The following is an 18,759-nucleotide window of genomic DNA, read 5'->3' as shown; positions in this document are numbered from 1 at the left end:
GTTCAGTTGGACAGTATATCTTGTGAGTGTGTGTGTACTGGCAGCTGAAGCTGTTCTCACCTACACCCTCACTGCTCATTCCACGCATTCCTCCATCAATGGAGGTCTGTCCAGGAGAGGTGTGGTGGACACAGGAAATGGTGGGGAGAGAGAGAGAGAAAGACGGGGGGGGGGGAGTCAGAGGATCGAAGTTGAAGTCAAACTGGATTAGGAAGAGGATGGAGACAAAAGTGGGTATTATGGGAGCTGAATGACATGAATAAAAGTGTAACAAAGAAGGAAAAGCATCCCTTATGGAAATAAAAGCAAGGAGGAAACAGATACGAAGAGACAGAACAGATGAAGATATTGATTAAAATACGAAAGTGGTGATTATAAATTTCTTCAACAAGGATTCTGTACTGCCGACCAGCTCTCTCTACAAATATTTAATTTGCTACCCCTCCAGCATTTTCATTAAGAAATGAGAATATTCGATAGGTTTTTTCCCGGCAGTGCCTGTATTGATGTGGCACACAAGCCGGCTGAGTATATTTATATTGGTCTTCATAGAGTAGCAGTTAAAAAAAGGAATGCGTGTCGGGCCGACTTTAAAGAAGGGACAATATTTATGTTCAAACATAAATAAATAAACACCAAAGATTGGATTTTCGGAATGTAGTAATTCTAGATTTTATGAATGACTGCATTCATAGTTAATCACCATTCGCAGTCCAGGTTAACTTGCACCAATCTTAGCCCCGCCCCTCCCCAACCCTTCGGAATTTCTTGGCTAGCTGCCCGTATGTTTATTGGCTGAACGCTTTGCAGGAGGCGGGGCTGCAATGAACAGTACGAGGGAAGTATAAATAGAAGTAGCAAAATAATTGTTGAATGGTCGCAGGTTGGTTACTTTTTGGTGCACGGAGCAAAGGACAGCAAAGTATCTATAAACGAACTCAAAAATCGTCGTGACGTTTTCACCATATATCTATTTCTTATGTAATTCTTTAAATTTCACAGCGGACGGCTTAACTGACGGCCCATCTATAACAGTCATAAAAATAGTTAGAAATTAACTAGAACGCAGACAGTCGTCAAATCTATTTTTATAGACATCACCACACAGGATGAAGAACTTTTTTTACTTCGTTGTTTCTGCAGTGGGGACTGTCAGTTTGGTAAGTTGTACATATGTAATTGTTTCTGTCGCGACTCAGATTATGTAAACAATTTGGCGACATTTGAGCTCACGTGCTACTGTCTACTGGTCGTCCAGACGTCAAACTAAATACGCACCCCATGTGGATCATCCATAGCATTTACTGTATGTGAAGTTATCTGCATACTTTCTAATTTAAAACAGGTAAAATGAGGTAAGTGTATGATTGAGTTTCATTAGGTAATTTAACTGCCTATATATGCCTGTGGGTTTTATTAAGTGCACGCCGATGGCGATTGGTTAAGAGATGATGTAGTTTCAAACCCCTCGGTATAGTTTTTTTGTAAGTCGTTCTAAAATGTCGCCGCCAAATTTGTGTCTATAGTCGTGTGTAATTTTATTTGAATGCCCCACAATTTACTGATCGTCGATATTTAGCCGTGATTTCATACCTTTGATGCCATTTTGATTAAAAAAATATCAGGGTGCGTTAAGGAATGAGAATCCGACAACTGGATGTGAGAGTATGAATTCACTCCTCGTTGATATAATAGCTAGTGGCCCGAGACGCCAGTGTGCGCTCATGCAGTGACGTGGGTATGATGTGGTGGCGGTCGTGTGAGACAGCGACAAGCCCAGCTGCGGTGCTGCTTTGATCGCAAGATGGCGAAGGGTGGGACGCGACCGACGGCTCGCAGATGGCCGTAATTGTGCCATGTGACATTTTGCAGTGGCCCGACTGCTACCCATTTATGTTAGTGTTTAACAAGTTCAGCTTTACGCCAGGTGACTGCATAAAGCATTTGTGGCGGAATTGTTGTTTGATGAAAGGTCGTTTTCTTTGACTCATCCCTCCATATGGTCCACAGGCACCGTTCAGGCCATCAGCTGCACATTTCCCCTATTTTTATGCTCCGCAAATGATCAGGAGTGTTTAATATATGTGATAAGTGATCCATCATAAACCCCATGGGTATTTTAGTTGTAAAGGGTAGAGTTTAATCGCTGGGTGTGTGTGTATACTTTTTTTTCCTAAACATATAAGGTGTATGTGTGGACCGCATGCTGAGAGGTGGTGTTTCCAACACAGGGAAGTGAAATTAGCTGAAGTTCAGTAACAGGATAATGTTTCTCCACACCGTGAGGAAGAAGTTGAATCTAGTTTGTGTGATTTCATTCGATGGGGTGTAATGAGCAGATGTAGGACTCCCAAATTACACAAACACTACGTGACGGTTCTGTGTGCTCAACGGCGATGCCATTTTGAAGGGCCCCATTAAAAATCACTCGCATTATCGTCATCTTTAACCTAAGCATACCTGGGCATTAAGATTTCTTTTATGTTCATTGACGTGTGGATGTGTGGCTTGTGCCCCCTGACTACGTAGGTGTGCGCAGGATGTCCCGCAGTATGTGACTGTCCTGCGGGGGCCCCCGTTTGCCTGCCGGGCGTGAGCACGGTGCCGGATGGCTGCGGCTGCTGTAAGGTGTGCGCCGCGCAGCTGAACGAGGACTGCCATGCCACGCAGCCGTGCGACCACCACAAGGGCCTGGAGTGCAACTATGGGAACGACATCGCTCACGACCGAGGCATCTGCAGGGGTACGAGGGGAGTGTGAGGGTGGAGTAGGGCTCTGGAGAGAGGGATGAGGTCACCCCGAGGGTTTACTCTGGGGGGTTAATTTCAGGGAGAGATAAAAATGGGTCTGTGCCCAGTGGGCATTGTCTAGCTGGTTTGCTTCAGGTGGCCTCGCTCCGAGCCTGTAATACCGTTCCCGAGATGAATCTCCATCACAGCAAACCTGTACTTTGAGACGAAGGGCAGCCACCTTGTGACTTAATATGGCTAGAAAAGTGTTTCTATGTTCAGAAGGTGTTTGCATACAGAAAGTTGTTACTAAATACAGAGGCAGGTGTTAGGACAAGGATTTTAGTCTCGCAAAGCAGCTGGAATGGAGCCTCATTTTCAACAATTCAGACCTACTCTATAGGCTCTGGGCAGAGAGCCTCCTTCTTAAAACTGCTATGTGCTATTATTATTATTTTTTTCTCTCACTCCTGCTTTGCCTTCAGTTTTACTTGTACAAGCCTTGGTGTTAGTGGAATAGCGAGCTCGTCTGTTAAACAGAAGATTGAGCTAGCGGCAGCTTTCGGTTTATGGTTGCAATGTTTTTGCCTCTCACCGGCGCCCCCTGTTGTCCCCCTGCAGCAAAGCAGGAGGGCCGCACGTGCGAGTACAGCGGTAGGATATACCAGAGCGGGGAGAGTTTCCACGCCGGCTGCCAGCACCAGTGCACTTGTGTGGATGGGGCGGTGGGTTGTGCCCCGCTCTGCCCCGCCCACCTGCTCCTTGCCACGCCCTCCTGCCCCACCCCACGCCTCATCAGAGTGCCAGGCCAGTGTTGCCCCAGGCTGGACTGCCACAAGGGGAAGCCAGACCAGTCCTTGATGCACCAGCACCCATACAAACCAGAAAACAGTGTCGAGAACGAGCTGTTGGCAACTGGAAAGAAATGGGACAAGAAACGGGAGCACAAGCATCTGGCCGGTAACAGGTGCCGTCGCTGAATTCCATTAATAAATCAGGCTGTTCAGTTTTAATTATGAAATGTTGCCTCAGGTCGCTAAACAACATCCCTAAACCTTGTTTTCTCACTGACACCCCCCCCCCCCCCCCAGCGTCGTGGCTGCAGGTAGCGAGGGAGTGCATCATTCAGACCACAAAGTGGTCCCCTTGTTCACGTAGCTGTGGGATGGGCGTGTCCTCGCGCGTCACCAACAACAACAGGAAGTGCAAACTGGTGAAGGAGACGCGTCTGTGCAACATCCGGCCCTGCGGCTCCGTGCCTGGACCCCTAAAGGTATGTATGACACGGACCCTTTCCTTCCCTCACTTCAGGCACACCTGCACGGGTGGGATAGGGGGTATCAGGCCCCAATGGATTATGGGATTGTCCATTCTCAGTGTAAGTTTAATGAGTGTGCTGTGTGACATGTGCACAGTGGTGAGATACTAGTCTGCTGGGTAAACTTGTTGCCCTTTTTGGTACAGTAAGGCCAACCTACTACGGGCATTGTGACTGTGTTTACATCCTGAGTGCCCTTCCTCAGTGCCTGAATGACCTTTCTCCCTTTTCTTCCTCCTCCTCCTCTATTTGCAGAAAGGGAGGAAGTGTTCCCGCACGCACAAGCCGCCGGAGCCGCTGCGTCTGTCGTACGCCGGCTGCCGTAGTGCCCACCTCTACCAACCCAACTATTGCGGCACGTGCGTGGAGGGCCACTGCTGCTCCCCACGGCGCTCGCGCACCGTCACCGTGCTCTTCGTGTGCTCCGACGGAGAGCGCTTCCGGAAGGCGGTCATGTTCGTGCGCTCCTGCAAGTGCGGCGTGCCGTGCGAGCCCCTGAACGAGGCCGCCATGGTGCCACGGCGCTGGCTCCACGGGGACATGCACAATTTCGCCGACTAGCGCTACCCACAGGGTACAGTAGCTATAGTCGGACCATTTCTGCACAGTGGGGCCAAGGCGTGGAGGTCCCTCACCCATTAGAACCGTCTCATGACAGACGGTTGACTCTGTTGTAGAAAACATTTCTGTAGGTCCACCATGAATCGTCGGTGGAAATGGCAAGTTGTTTGACAGAAGACGGGCAAGACCCATATGTCAGCCACGTCTGACAGAAATCGGCTCGTCACGATTATCCCAAAGTCAACTGGATTAGCAGATGTATTGATTGTCGGATTGGGCCATCTTGGTCCAGACGTTGATGGTCAGACTTCCTGGAACATTTCCTGGGAGTTCGTAAGGCTGACAACAGCTCACATGGCTGAACTTGATCTGTATGAATGAGGTGAACCGAAGACCGACCTGGATATCAGGGCCTTCCACCGTTAATAGACTAGGAAAAAAAGTTAACATTGATTGAAAGCACAAACTGACAAGCCTGAACAGGCTGAAAAATCAGAAAAATCGAGGAGGGAAACCCTGCCAGTCACCGACTGAAATGGTTGTTCTTGCACTATTTACGCTTGGCATCAACTTGAAATCAAGAAAAGATGGACGACAGGCCACAAAAGAACTAGTTTGTATTCCCATAGTGTCAGAGATGGTTTTGGAGAGGAACCATTGCTGGTACCCAGGACAGGAATCAGGCCTAATGGTATGTGAATCTCTAGTGGCACATTGGTGCTCTCCATATGGTCCAGCCTTTGGCCTGCTGGATACAAGCTGAGAAACGTTTACCAATTACGGGGCAGTAAGCTTGAAGCCAAGGTTGGATCGTTACCCCTCGGCCAATTCGCCAGTCAGGCCTCAATAGTTTCTGTTCTGGGAGAGCCAAGATTCCACTGAGCTATAAAAGCCAAGCCAAACTGGGGGGGAGGGGCATAGCCTGATCCTGCTGGGTGGGTCGGACCATTCTTAGTATTGTGTAATGAGGGGAGGGGTGTAGGGTCCAGACCCAGATTCTCTGGATGCAGAAGTTCCTCTGTACATGGAATTGACCCTGAGGGATCCTGATCAGTGTTTGGTTTATTCTGGGGTGTGGGGACACATGTTATTACAGTTCCACATGCATTCTTTTAAGTAGCTGCATCTTTAAAATTTCACCCTAAGGCCATTGATTTTTGGTTCCGTAAAGTGTCTTGATATGATTTTATCGATCCTTAAAAGTTTTAGGAAAAGTTGCTGCCCTGATGCAGCAAATAAAACTGCTTTGTTCAGAGGCACTTCCCAGCACATTTAACTGGCTTCTGTAACAAATGCTTTTCCTTGTTTATATTGTCGTCTTCATTGCAGGCAGAAGCCATTTACACAATGTGACCTTTGCACTAATACACAATCCATGTGCAATTAGGTGCGTTCCTGCAACTTTTTGGGCAGCTACGCTTTGTGTGTATTATTTAAAACAGCTACATGCAATTCCCCATCTGTACTTCAACCATTTTGTAGCTTATCACAGCCAGTCATTCACTATAAAGGTCACACTGCATAAATGAAAAACTGCTCAAAGACTGTGCAATGTTTTCTTAAGTCTATCAACATAGCATCGAGTTTAAAATGACCTTCCTGAAAAGCAATTTATATACAAGCTGGTTAAACCCTTGTCTTGTGCATTAATGGTATCAGGGCCATTGTCCAAAATGAGCCCAGCATCACATCTGCTACTGTAATGTACGGCAGAGGGATTACATACAAAATGGTGCCTCCTCTCAGCATAAGTTTAGGTATGGAAATCATACTCAAGTTTAAGCAGGGGCATGACAGAGGGGGGTTTCAAATGTCACCCTAACAGCCCCCCCACCATGCCATAATTCACACTGACAGAACTGGGCTCTGGTCCCAAGGGAAAACCCAGCCGACGGTACCTCAATGCCCTCTGCTGACAGCCGGCACCGACTCCCATTTCAAGTGAAGATCCCACTAGTTCTGACAAGCTTTTCCAGCACCTCATTTTACTCAAGTCATCTCCTGTCCAGGTCCGACGCCAAACGTCCGACCTGAGCTTCACTATTCACCGTGGATTTAAAGGCACGTTTCTTACGGTTTAAACTGAGAATATTGGAAACTCCCTTGGGAACCCAAAGCATAGTCACCACACATCAATTAGGGAGCAAATTAAAACTGTGACATGTTAATACACGAGGGTCCCCCCCCCGGCCCCACCCCACCCCACCGCGTGAAGAAGCTCTTGCAACAAAATACTGACATTGTATAAAAAGTTTTAATTTCTTTAACCAAAAAAACAAAACAAAAACAAAAAAACCACAATTAAAGAAAATTAAAAGCTGGACACCCCCAGCAATACAATAAACAAGTTACATTTGCCAGAGTAATGATCAGGGGTTTGGGGGGGCATTAAAATAAAGGTTTAGCACCTTCAACACCACCACCTACCCTCCATATTAAAACGAAACACAAAATAAAAAGTAGGGTGGGGGAGGGGGACTCTGCTGGTCCGGAGAATTTATCTGGACTGTTCGACTGCAAGGAGAACGGAAAGAAAAGCTGTATTAGGGTTGCTGCATCATCAAATCTGAACCACACCCAATGAATACACCCATCCATGCAATTGTATCATACAAAAGCATCAGGAGAAAACTATAAGCCTGACTTGTTCAAAAGGATTAAAACTGGAATGAAGCACAACCACCCCAGTGTTTCAGTTTGGTTCCTAACCTATAGCCCCCAAAGAAACTATGGAATTTAGACTGAAAATGAATATTTAGCCGGTCTTACTGTAGGTGGAGATGTCGATCTCTTCTGGCAATTCTGCCACGTTGACCTCAAACCGATCCTGCACTTCATTAAGGGTCTTGGCGTCATTCTCGTCAGAGACGAAGGTCACGGCCAGACCCTTTGTCCCGAACCTGCCGGCACGGGCTACCTATTTGGCAGAGGAGATATACCTGGTCAACCGCTGTTCAAGTTCGGCCAACGAAAAATGCAGCTCTGGGTGTCTGTGACCACCTCACCCTGTGCAAGTAGGTGTCGGAGTCTTCGGGCATGTCGTAGTTGAAGACAATGTTGACTCGTTCGATGTCCATCCCTCTACCAAACAAATTGGTCGCCACCAGGATCCGCCTCTGAAAGTCCTTGAACTGCTGGTATCGGGATAACCTTTCCAGAAAGGTAGAAAACAAAGCAGAACGTTATGTTCCACATCTGCGGGACGCTTAAGGTCAACACATTCTTGGAGGCTGACGCTCACTCAGCAGGGGAACAGCCGCCCTAAATACAGTGCCAACTCACCTCTCCTCCTGGGCCATGCCCCTGTGGATCGCGATGGCGGGGAAGTTCTGCTCCACAAGCAGCTGGGACAGCGCCACACACCGCTGCACCGACTTCACAAAGATCACCACCTGGGGACGGGCGGCCGCCATTACAGAGTAGTTAAAGCTACGCCCAACACTGGCCTCTCGATTCCTCCAACAATTTATTCAATCCATACTATTAAAAAAAGACATCCAGGCAAAGCTAACACAAGCTCCCAAAACCTCCTTTCAGGAAATCACAGACATTCCTTTAGAATATTACTCTATTAATTCAAGGATGCGGCAGATATATCAAAATAGCGACAAATGGTTCCCAGGGATGCCTGTTTTATGATAATGACTGACTGGAAGTCACTGGATACTCATCTATTGGCATCCCCTCTACAGACAAGCAAAACCATTTCCTTAATGACACCATACCAGGACCGTGTAATTAACACCTTGGACTGCACGTCAACTCTCCCGTCCAACTCAGTCAGGAGCAGAAGTTCTCACAGTGGGAACTAGGCGCACCTCCACATGCCTGCTATGTTTATTTAACACCACGGTGAAGGACGATCTAAGCACGGGCAGCACAGAGTGCCAACACAGCATCCTGCCTCTCGAATTACAGACGAAGACTGAGCCGCCAGGCCTCGCGCCCACCCATGATACTTCTCATTTCATCAGAACAGGGATCTCAGGCCATTTCTAGAAGCCAGCTCATTCCCTACCCTTAACTACCAATTACACTAACTGCACTATTTATAACGATGACTAAATATGGCAGCCACAGAAATAGACAGAGTTTTACTCCCACAAATTATGCCATATTAAATCCCAAACGGTCACCTCGTAAACACGCTACACGCTATTTTAGCCCATCTGTGACATTTGTGTCTCACCGCCTCCCAGTCAACCACGGGGCAGATCAATCGGGTACCTGGTTGAACTCCAGCACATCGAGCAGGTCGAAGAGCTTGCGGTTCTTCTCACTGTCCTTCAGCTTGCAATAGTACTGCTGTAGACCGTGGAGGGTCAGCTTGGTCTCATCATCCACAAACACCTCCATGGGCTTTAGGGAAGATGAGTCGAGCATTATCCACAAGACCAAGAGGTGCACAGCCACCACACCAAAACTCGTTCACTTTTTGACATCAAGAGTGTTACTGGCAATTCTTTCTTTTGAACAAGCCGTGTTACCACATCGAGTCAAATCGGAAGACTTACATCCTGCATAAACTTGCGGCAGACCGGTCGGATCTCCTTGCTGAGGGTGGCGCTGAACATCATGCACTGTTTCTCGTGGGGCGTCAGCCTGAAGATGTCCTGAACATCACGCCTCATATCTGACAGGTGGAAAGGGATTAGAATGAGGTCCGGTGGCACAGAAATGGATCACCGGAGCTACCAAGAAAAAAAAGAACTTCACTCCATCACAAAGAAAGACAAACGCACCCAGCTGCTCCAGCATCTTGTCGCACTCATCCAGGACAAAGTGCTTGACGTTCTTGAGGTTGAGGGTCTTGTTTCGGATAAGGGCGAGGATGCGGCCTGGGGTGCCCACCACGATATGGGGGCAGTTCTTCTTTAGGACCTCTTCGTCCTTTTTGATAGACAGCCCACCAAAAAACACGGCCACCTTCACCGTGGGCATGTACTTGGAGAAGCGCTCGTACTCCTTGCTGATCTGGAAGGCCAGCTCTCGCGTATGGCACATCACCAGCACAGAGACCTGCGGGAAGCCATGGCATCACGATCACTTGGAGATGTTTAGGGAGGGAGACCACATCTCAGGAAGACAGAAGAACCCAAACAACCAATGGTGATGCTCTTTGATGAATTTGCACATTGACAAAAAGGCTGCTTTGAAAGAGGCAGCTCAACTGGCCATGCCAAATTTCCAGTTAGACAATTCTTGTGCAAGAATACGACATCAGCAAATAGATACATACTGATGAAGCTTTATGATGCATATGCAAAGCCAACAGGCCTATTTTTAGCTGTAAACAAGTAAGTATGCATTGCAACTTCTTTCCAAGTGCCTTTGTTCACAGTTCAAAGTTTGGTGGAAAATTCATTTTAATTCTGTACTTTCATTTTGTGTATTAAATGATTGATCTTTCAGTGACCTCTAAAGGTTCTCCAAAAGGCTTATAATTTGACACGATTAACAGTGGCCAGACACAGAACAAAAGACTTCATGGTTATGTTTGGCGAGTTTAATTTCTTCTGGACCACCCTAAGGTGCATGTTCCCAAAGACAAGAAAGATCAACCCTGTTTGGTCAAACTATTCAATTATAATTATGTAACTCAAGACACTTACTTGACTCAGTCATTTTTAGTGCATTAATTGAGTAGTCAAATGCAGTATGAAGGAGAAACAGCAGGTGCACTGACAAGGATTAATATATACATTTTCCAAAGCCCTGCTCTCCCATAAGACAAACCGTGACTTCTCTCCTCATATCACAACATGTGTACTTTACAGATCACAAGTGGAACATGAAGACCGATTCATTCTTCTGCATAGACTCTATTCCGCAGGTAGCCATATACCCTACATTGTAGCCACACACACCACTACAGGTATCAGGCCTCAGTGTACAATCCACCCACAAGTTTAAAGCAGCCTTAAGTCACACGCTCCAGATCGAGGGACCTAAAGACACGCCACCCATCCAAAGGCCCTCGCATCATCATACATCAAGTCAGCACATCATAAATCTCAACAATCAGGCCTCACAAAAACTACACTCATTTTGCCATGACTGATTCCCTCACTACATCTGCCTCCCTTGTTACCATCGGGCGGTTCCGACCGCATACAAAGAGCTGCTATTTAACATGCCTGGACGGCTAGAGTGAGACGGAATCACAAGGTTGCACGGCCAGCAGGGAACACGAGAAACCAATAATCAGTCATTACACAGCACACTCTCCACACTGGTACCATGCAACACAGACGTTTCACAGACACTGAGCGACACTCACTCACCTGGCCATCCACGGGCTCGATCTGCTGCAGGGTGGCGAGCACAAACACGGCCGTCTTGCCCATGCCAGACTTGGCCTGGCACAGGATGTCCATGCCCAGGATGGCCTGAGGGATGCACTCGTGCTGGACTGAAAAATTAATCAGTGCAAAAGGTTAGGAGGCTGCTACATTCAGCAAGAGACCACACCCCCTACACCCAGTCAGAGCCAGGGAAAGGGCAGCAGACACTGAAACCTGTATAACAAGCACTGTGCCGCTCCATCCTCATGCCTTCCACCTTTACATTTTGTTTGACATTTGTTTTCCTAACAAATTTATAGTAGAGGGATGGGTTACAGGTTCTTTTTTATGTTCTGTCTGGAATTGGAACCCACGTCCTTTCTTTGTTGGCACAATGTTGTATTTGTCGAGCTGCAGGAGCAATACCTTCAGATGGATGCTCAAAGCCACAGTCCACGATGGCACGCAGCAGTTCAGGCTTAAGCAGGAAGTCTCGGAAGCCAGAGCTGTGGATGGAGACATAGGAGCCTTTCACCTCCTTCTTCCCTGCGGGGGCTGCGCTCTCCGGGGCTGCCTGCGGCTCCTCGTCCTCCTCATAGTCCAACAGCTCGTTGTCAACATCGTTCTCGGCCATGCTATTGAGGACAACGCTGTCGTTAATCAACTTTCCCTTTACATGGCATATAATTATCGGAAGAATTAGTTCCAATATTTCAAATGTCAGCACTATAAAAACACACAATGGTTGAGTCACGAATTGCAGGTATACGTAGGCAGATATTCATTGTGTGCGTAAACATGTCGGACGGCTTACGTGGAATTCCACTCCCAAACCGGCACATCTTTATTATTATGATTTACGAATGCTTTAATGAAGCGTCTAATAGGCTACTGATAGCAAAATGCCTCGGCAGGATAGAGTATTACGTGCTAGTTGAGCACAGGCAAAACGAACGCAGTATAGCTAATGACATTAATTAAATGATGCTGTTAGGGCAGAAATATTAAATGTAGATTAAAATAACTCAATCGCCAAAATTAGAATTGAACTGTAAAGACCCCTATCGCCTCGAGGAAAGGCTTTGTAAGGATGTGCCATTCCGGGTTAGATCGTCACGAGAAGAGGACTCCAGGCACCGGTAGGCAAGGAAACTAGGCCATAATCCGGCCACAGTCTGTCTTGGCGGAAAAGGCAGCTTCACACATTAGTAGCCGGGCTATTCTGTGAAAAATTTCGACAACGTTTCCACAACTTCCATGTTAATATGACAGTCAATTTGACCAGATAATGGAAAATAGACTACCCTCCAAGGTTCAAGCTGTGACACTTGTGACCATGCTGGCTGGCATAAGCGTTAGCTTACCCATACAAACAAAAGATCCTGCGTCAGTTAATTCAAAGTTCGGCTCCGCATTATAATGTTAAATATTACAATCGATCACACGAATCTACATTTTCAGTGCAGCAATTCAAACCTTTTGGCAGTAGAAAGAACATACTGCTAAACTATAATTTGTAGGTTTAAGGATTGGATCGAATAAGACCCGGATAACCATTCTATGAACATAGCACTTAGCATATTAGCCAAACCCCGCTTTCCGTTTAAAACGCACGATTTCCTAAATTGCACGCAATCGACACAATAAAAATCTTCACTTTAGAACGAATAAGTATATCATTTGTAATAAGTCTGTAACTAAATAGTAACTTTGCCTCAGTCCAGCACATATCTTTCATTTGATTGCCCTTACCTTCCACTGACGATTCAAATCCGCTCCGACAATGCTACAACCCACATGGGCAGGCCTCAAGTTTATACTAGTTTCCGGGGCTGCCGCCTCGAAATATCTACTGCTTCCATTGGCTAATTTGGAAGCCAATCTTCACGAAGTTTCATTATCCTTATTGTGAATGGTCCTTTGACATGCCAATCAAAAGAACAACGTCGAAAAAGTAGGTGGGCCTTACCTTACCCGCTCGGAAGTAGAACTGACGACATAGCTTTACTTATTAAATGAAACGGTGGAGTATAGTACGGTATAGGATTATCTTACTGTCATGCATCTATCAACAGAGAGAAAACAAGAAATATATTTCATAGATGCGTACGGCACATTAGATGCTGTCCCACACAAAATTCATAACATTAATTTACACATTACAGTAAACGATTTGGCACTGTTTTAGCAAGCTTGCTTCAGTTGTAAAATTACAGGTTCCTTGAATTAATTAAAACGTTAAAATTAATTTCTTTCTCATAAAGTTGAAAGCTAGATATAAATGTCATTAAGGAGGTCAACTTAATTATCTAACGCTGTTTTTTTTGGTTGTTCGCTCCGCCACACTGCTATGTATTCCCACGGTAAACTATTAATGTGATACTAATATGCGGTACATACTTTGTAAGGTTACCATTTAAAATATAATAAAAACCACAAATGAAGATCTCAGTGCCCCACTGAACTAGCATTTTTTTCTTCCGGGCATGTTCGGCTTGAGATAAAATGTGAACCAGCCACGTTGTATTGTGAGATGGACAGTTTTCTTACTGATATCCATTATTATAATTATGCAGTTGCAACTGTTTTGAAGCACTTGAGACATTTTTCAGCAGTTTATAGTAATGGAGTGTATGGTGTACTGATTTGACAATCACCCTGTATTTAATCAGCTTCTGAATTTGAAGCCAAATGATTCTCAAAATATTTCACAGATTCAGCAGGACTTTATGTTTGGCTGTGTAAAGATGTTGCACGTAAAAATATTATTTCACTGGTAAAACTATGGGGTCTGTGATTTGAATCTGTTTAATTGCAGATGAAAAAATGCCAACAATTCTGTCAAAGCTGAGTTTGCCATATTTCTGTATTGTTATATAACAGTGAGGGCATGTTTCTTCTTTGATTTTAATATTTGTCATTTCTGTTTAGGTAATGAATCTTGTACATTTAGAATGAGGTCTATGTGAGTATTTATTCACAGGGAAATTCTCTGTATCACAGAATTTCATCGAACATCTGAAGAATAGTTCGGCGACATGTAGCTTATGCCCTGTATTGGACTGGAATTCTATCCATGGATGTATTGATGGGATCGGCTTCTGGCCCCCTGTGCCAGGACTCAACATAGGTGACTGAAAGTTTGATGAACATAATGGAGTCAGAGTGCTCAGTAGATAAACAAGAATCAGCACCCTCAGTAGATTCAATAAGTAATTTCTGATAAACCCAGTTTTGAAAATATCTGAAATAATTGAACCGGAGAATAGCAGTTACACAGCTGAGAATCAAATTTAATGGTTCACTGCAATAGGTTGCACATGAAGCAACAGTCTAGCCTTAATATATCTGGAGATGTTGCATGAATTTACCTCTGACCCAGCTAACTGTCCTCCAGCCTGAAGATGGCGCCCAAGGAAACCAGTTTGGTGACTGACAGCCCTAAGTGCAGCGTGTGCTTCAGACAAGGAAGAGGTCACAAGACTGGAAGCATCTGCCTTGTTTCTGAACAATGGCTGGTAGCCACCGGATGGGGAGCCTGAAACAGGCTGATGGTACAGAAGGTACATAGATGGATATATTCTGAGAGTAAAATCATGCCATTTTAGGAGCACTGAACATCCTGGGGTTGGGGAGTTGCTGAGGGAGGAGGGACAGACTCCGCTTTGAAAGAGGAGTGCAGCTGGACCCCAGGGAGGGTGGCTAATGTGTGAGGACCCACATTCGATAAGAAAATGGAAAAGAAACAAGGTTTAAAGAACAGGGAGTATAGCTCAGTCTGTCATTGTGCGTGAACAAAGAAGAGATCATAAAGGTCTGTTGTTATTACACCCTTTGTATTTATGTCCTAAGATCAATTGTAACCTAGTGATTTGCAAGTTTAGGTTGGCTTTCTTGAACCATTATTCATAACAATAAATATTTATAATCACAAGGATCACTGCTGCCATTGTACTGAACCTATGATGAATTAAATGTAAAATCTAGAGGGATGGTCATGCAAGGAGTGGAAACAGATGGGGTGTGTGACAGGTGTACTCTCACCGAGGAGGGAAACGAAGGCCAGGGTATGAGAAGCATAACGAGTCCAACCTGAAGTTCCTGCATGTCACTTTTTGTTGCCTGAGGGCTGCAGGAAATCACTACAGAGCACAAGCTTTCCAGCCGGTTCTGCTGAGCAGAGGCTGCCTCCCGCAACCCGGCCATCATCCTGTATTTAGAAAGCAAAAACAAAACCTGAATTAGTCTGGGTTATGTTTAATATCAGTAAAGAAACGCCACGTTATAATAACAGTATTGGACCTTTGAACCCTCACTCACATCATCCCAAATTAATAGATGAAGAAGTGGATACTGGCCCGTCCAAGGTACCCATGCTGGAGCCCCACACTGGCTCCAGCACCCCCTCCCAAGCACGACCCTGCACTGGATTTGAGGTTCGAAGACAAAAGGGTGGAAAAAGATGTAACCACTAGTGCCAGAATCTTTTTAGTGCTTTTTATATTCAAACATATGTAAGGCTCACAGTGAACAGTTTAACTGAAAATCATGTAGTGTAATACATGCTGGCAGTTTAATTAACAAATATCAATTGTGTTGTCACTAATACTAAGATACACAACTCCAGGCAAAAAAATACACTAGTGTAATCTTACCTGACTTTGTGCTGTCAGGATGTAATCCACCTGATGCCTGTCTGGTCCCATCTGCAAAGCCTTTAAATGCTCACTCCACACCACTGTAAATGCGTGATGCAGAACACACGCACATGCATGCAATGCGAGGCTAAAGCACACCCCACCCGCATCTTTAACTTTCCCATGACCCTTATGGCATTTCAAACATGTAACGACATATTCACGATATTTCAAACTACCGTTCAGTTTCTGAGGAATAATTATTCGTTTGCAGCTCTTGTGTATTGTTCCGTTGTCAAAGTCATTAATCAAAACCCCACATCAGGATGCCTGAAAGGTGAACGTACCACATCTGGCTATTGATGTAACCTTTACACATATGGTCTGGCTTCATGAAGACGCACTGTATGGGACGTGCTGTAAAGGGACGCACTGCATGGGATGTGCTGTAAAGGGACGCACTGCATGGGACGTGCTGTAAAGGGACGCACTGCATGGGACGTGCTGTAAAGCAATTCCTGTCAACAAGTAATATCAAGGAGTAGGGAAACTACATTAATAATACTTTATTAATCCCCATGGGGAAACAGTCTTTTACGCCTCCCTCAACTTGCTCTTTTTAGAGTAAGTTGTCAGCAAAGGGCAGCCACCTGTTGCGGTGCCCAGGAATCTGGGGGTTAAGGGCCTCACTCAAGAACCCGCAAATGTGCTGAGGCTGGGTTTGAACCGGCAACCTTCTGATTACAGGCACACAGGCTTAGCCCACTGAGCCACATGCTGTAAATTACCGTAAAGAGACATGACAGGAAATGTAATAATATTAACATACAATTTTATACAATCATCACCCTAACAAAGGCCTACAACACTCACCGTGTTACTATATTGCATTATTAACAAATAAATTATGGTTCATAATTTAACACTGAGCTTACACCTTCAAGTTATTGCTCGTCATTGCATACCTGGAGTGAGGACACAGGTGTAGGTATTTACCATTGTTTAAACTAAGTTAGATCCTACCTATGTGGCTGATTGGCCCACATCATACAGGCTGAATTTTTGTGGTTCAGGTGGCTCTGCATGTGCCTGTGCTGATTTGGCAGGGAGCTAGGAGGCGGGCAGAACCTCGAAGGATCCCCAGGCTCAACAAGCCCCAACAGGGCCACCTCCATAGGGCTCAAGGCGTCCAAAAGGGAGGGGGCTTACGTAACATGCATGGGAGAGAAAGGGTGCTGGTCAAGTACTCACATAGTCTGTTTTCCATCATGCTGCACTGGTGGATGTTTATAACAGAAGACACGTGTGTTGGGTAAAAGCGACAAGGAGGCGTGAAAAACGTATACAGAACGGGAGACACAAAACACAGAAAGTAAAAACAGAACCTTAACCACCAAGCTGGCTCTCTTCCGTCATTGTGTCATTGACACAAGTTTTAAACCACAAATCCAGGTCACCGCCGCCTGGCATGGAGCCACAGACTGCAACCATATGTGTGTTTGTGTTACTCTCCAAGATTCCAAACTCAGCACCTGGTGTGCAGGTGAACTCGCTTACAAGCAAAGACAGCAGCTGTGTCCATCTCCTAGACATCCACATATCTTCTCCCATGGATCAAATTCATGGGTTTTCCTCTATGCAAACTAGCTTTCACAGCACTATACAAGTCTCACACTACAGCTTTGACAAGTATCCCTCTAAAGCCCTCTTGCTCTGTAAAAAGAACAGAGGACAGACAGTAGAACAGAGGACTATCCTAGCTATGAACCTGAAAACTTCTGGTGAAAACCAAAAATGATTTTTTTTTTTGTACTCAGAATGCTGTAAATTCAAGCGCTTGGTGGAACTCTCTTGCTGCACCCTGGGGCAAAGTAAATAGATTTGTTCCAGATAAAACCATAATGGATCCCAGGGAGTTGAGGTAACACCCACTGGGAAGACTCACGGCAGCTGGTTATTGCACATACTTGTATTTGTTGTAAACTGGTGTGCAGACAACCCACTAAATCATAACACTCCACCCTCACTGTCACACAGTTCATTGACCTTGAGCAATAGGTGTTAATAGTAATTTATTTGTAGAAACCTGGCCACCATAGTTTATTGCAGTATTTCCCGATACGGTCCTCAGAGATCCACAGTCAGTCCACGTTTTTGCTCCCTCCGAGCTCCCTGCCAGACTGTCCATGTTTTTGCTCCCTCCGAGCTCCCTGCCAGACCGTCCACGTTTTTGCTCCCTCCGAGCTCCCTGCCAGACCGTCCACGTTTTTGCTCCCTCCGAGCTCCCTGCCAGACTGTCCATGTTTTTGCTCCCTCCGAGCTCCCTGCCAGACCGTCCACGTTTTTGCTCTCTCCTACCTCTTACTGGGACCTGGGAGGGAGCAAAAATTTTGACTGCTGTGGGTCTCTGAGGACCGGATTGGGAAACACTGGTCTACTGAAAAATTCCCTTCAGTCTATATAGTGTGAAGCGTTCTGTGTATTTTGACCCTTTGCTCCCTCTGCTGGTTCTTCTTGCCATGTTGACGAATGCACATGCAATGACCCATGTGTCCTTGTCCACTGCTGCTTCCCTTCAAGGATGACATCTCCTCCAAGTCAGTTCCTCGTGACCATCTGGCAAATTCGAGGTCCTGTTTGACCCGAAGCACTCAAGCATTCACACCGTGTTTCATGACAGGTCTCAATTTGCAGCTGGTCCTGCTTCTAAGAGACCTATGCCACAAACAAAAAAATGAGACAGAACATTTGTGGAATGTAGCATAAGTAGTAATGATGGGGATCACGGACATTTGTCACATCTGGTTTAATGAGTATATACTGTGTCTAAAGGGTATTTATGTGGTGAATAGTTCGTCGGGGGGGGGGCGCTCCCCCTCCATGGATCTCACCAGTCGGCGGCTGAAGCACATTCTAATTGGCTACATGTCTGATTGGTAAGAAAAAATTCAGGGGGCTATGGTTAGGAATATTACACTCTCTCCTACACCCTTGTCTGGATGGGTGTCCTCCTGCAACCGAAAAACATGTGGTTATGCAAACTGGTGTCTCTAAACCGCTTGCAATGTGTGATCATTTGTCATTGTGCTTGTGCACCGTGATAGACTGGGATCACATCCAGGGCTCTTGTGCCACGTGCCTCTAGATACCAAAACAGGCTCCAGTTGCCCCACATGTATCCTGGAAAGTCAGCAAGCAATAAACAACAAGCATTATTAGCTACAAGGAGG

At 45.7% G+C, this 18,759-nt stretch overlaps 2 protein-coding genes and 1 long non-coding RNA gene across 3 annotated transcripts; 2 read left to right on the top strand and 1 right to left on the bottom strand.

Moving 5' to 3' along the window:
- Positions 1-762: 762 nt before the first annotated feature.
- Positions 763-5,917, top strand: LOC111833542 (CCN family member 1-like). Its single transcript, XM_023791905.2, has 5 exons — positions 763-1,160; positions 2,530-2,743; positions 3,351-3,689; positions 3,821-4,002; positions 4,303-5,917. Exons 1-5 carry the CDS (start codon positions 1,110-1,112, stop codon positions 4,606-4,608), a joined length of 1,092 nt encoding a protein of 363 aa, XP_023647673.1. The 5' UTR covers positions 763-1,109; the 3' UTR covers positions 4,609-5,917.
- A 926-nt stretch (positions 5,918-6,843) lies between these two features.
- LOC111833541 (ATP-dependent RNA helicase DDX39A) lies at positions 6,844-12,748 on the bottom strand. The gene is made up of 10 exons (XM_023791903.2): positions 12,645-12,748; positions 11,319-11,527; positions 10,893-11,020; positions 9,351-9,627; positions 9,123-9,241; positions 8,836-8,967; positions 7,891-8,000; positions 7,614-7,758; positions 7,378-7,525; positions 6,844-7,122 (listed from the first exon to the last, which is right to left on the bottom strand). The coding sequence occupies exons 2-10, from the start codon at positions 11,524-11,526 to the stop codon at positions 7,106-7,108; spliced, it is 1,284 nt and encodes a 427-aa protein (XP_023647671.1). The 5' UTR covers position 11,527; positions 12,645-12,748; the 3' UTR covers positions 6,844-7,105.
- On the top strand, positions 11,526-14,829 carry LOC111833543 (uncharacterized). The gene is made up of 2 exons (XR_002835782.2): positions 11,526-14,022; positions 14,290-14,829. It is a non-coding gene; the product is annotated as an uncharacterized lncRNA (long non-coding RNA).
- The last annotated feature ends 3,930 nt before the right edge of the window (positions 14,830-18,759 follow it).

Source organism: Paramormyrops kingsleyae, chromosome 5 (assembly GCF_048594095.1).
Source record: "Paramormyrops kingsleyae isolate MSU_618 chromosome 5, PKINGS_0.4, whole genome shotgun sequence".
NCBI classification, from domain to species: domain Eukaryota; kingdom Metazoa; phylum Chordata; class Actinopteri; order Osteoglossiformes; family Mormyridae; genus Paramormyrops; species Paramormyrops kingsleyae.
Note: the sequence above shows the minus strand (reverse complement) of the source record. Positions and strands in the feature narration are given on the sequence as shown.

Excerpts from the sequence above, each read along its gene's own strand:
- LOC111833542 (XM_023791905.2), top strand. The coding sequence starts at position 1,110 with ATGAAGAACTTTTTTTACTTCGTTGTTTCTGCAGTGGGGACTGTCAGT. Across the intron at positions 2,744-3,350 it reads CGACCGAGGCATCTGCAGGG|CAAAGCAGGAGGGCCGCACG; the intron begins GTACGAGGGGAG and ends GTCCCCCTGCAG. Across the intron at positions 4,003-4,302 it reads CCGTGCCTGGACCCCTAAAG|AAAGGGAGGAAGTGTTCCCG; the intron begins GTATGTATGACA and ends CTCTATTTGCAG.
- LOC111833541 (XM_023791903.2), bottom strand. The coding sequence starts at position 11,526 with ATGGCCGAGAACGATGTTGACAACGAGCTGTTGGACTATGAGGAGGAC. Across the intron at positions 9,242-9,350 it reads CAAGATGCTGGAGCAGCTGG|ATATGAGGCGTGATGTTCAG; the intron begins GTGCGTTTGTCT and ends TCCACCTGTCAG. Across the intron at positions 7,526-7,613 it reads CCGACACCTACTTGCACAGG|GTAGCCCGTGCCGGCAGGTT; the intron begins GTGAGGTGGTCA and ends TCTGCCAAATAG.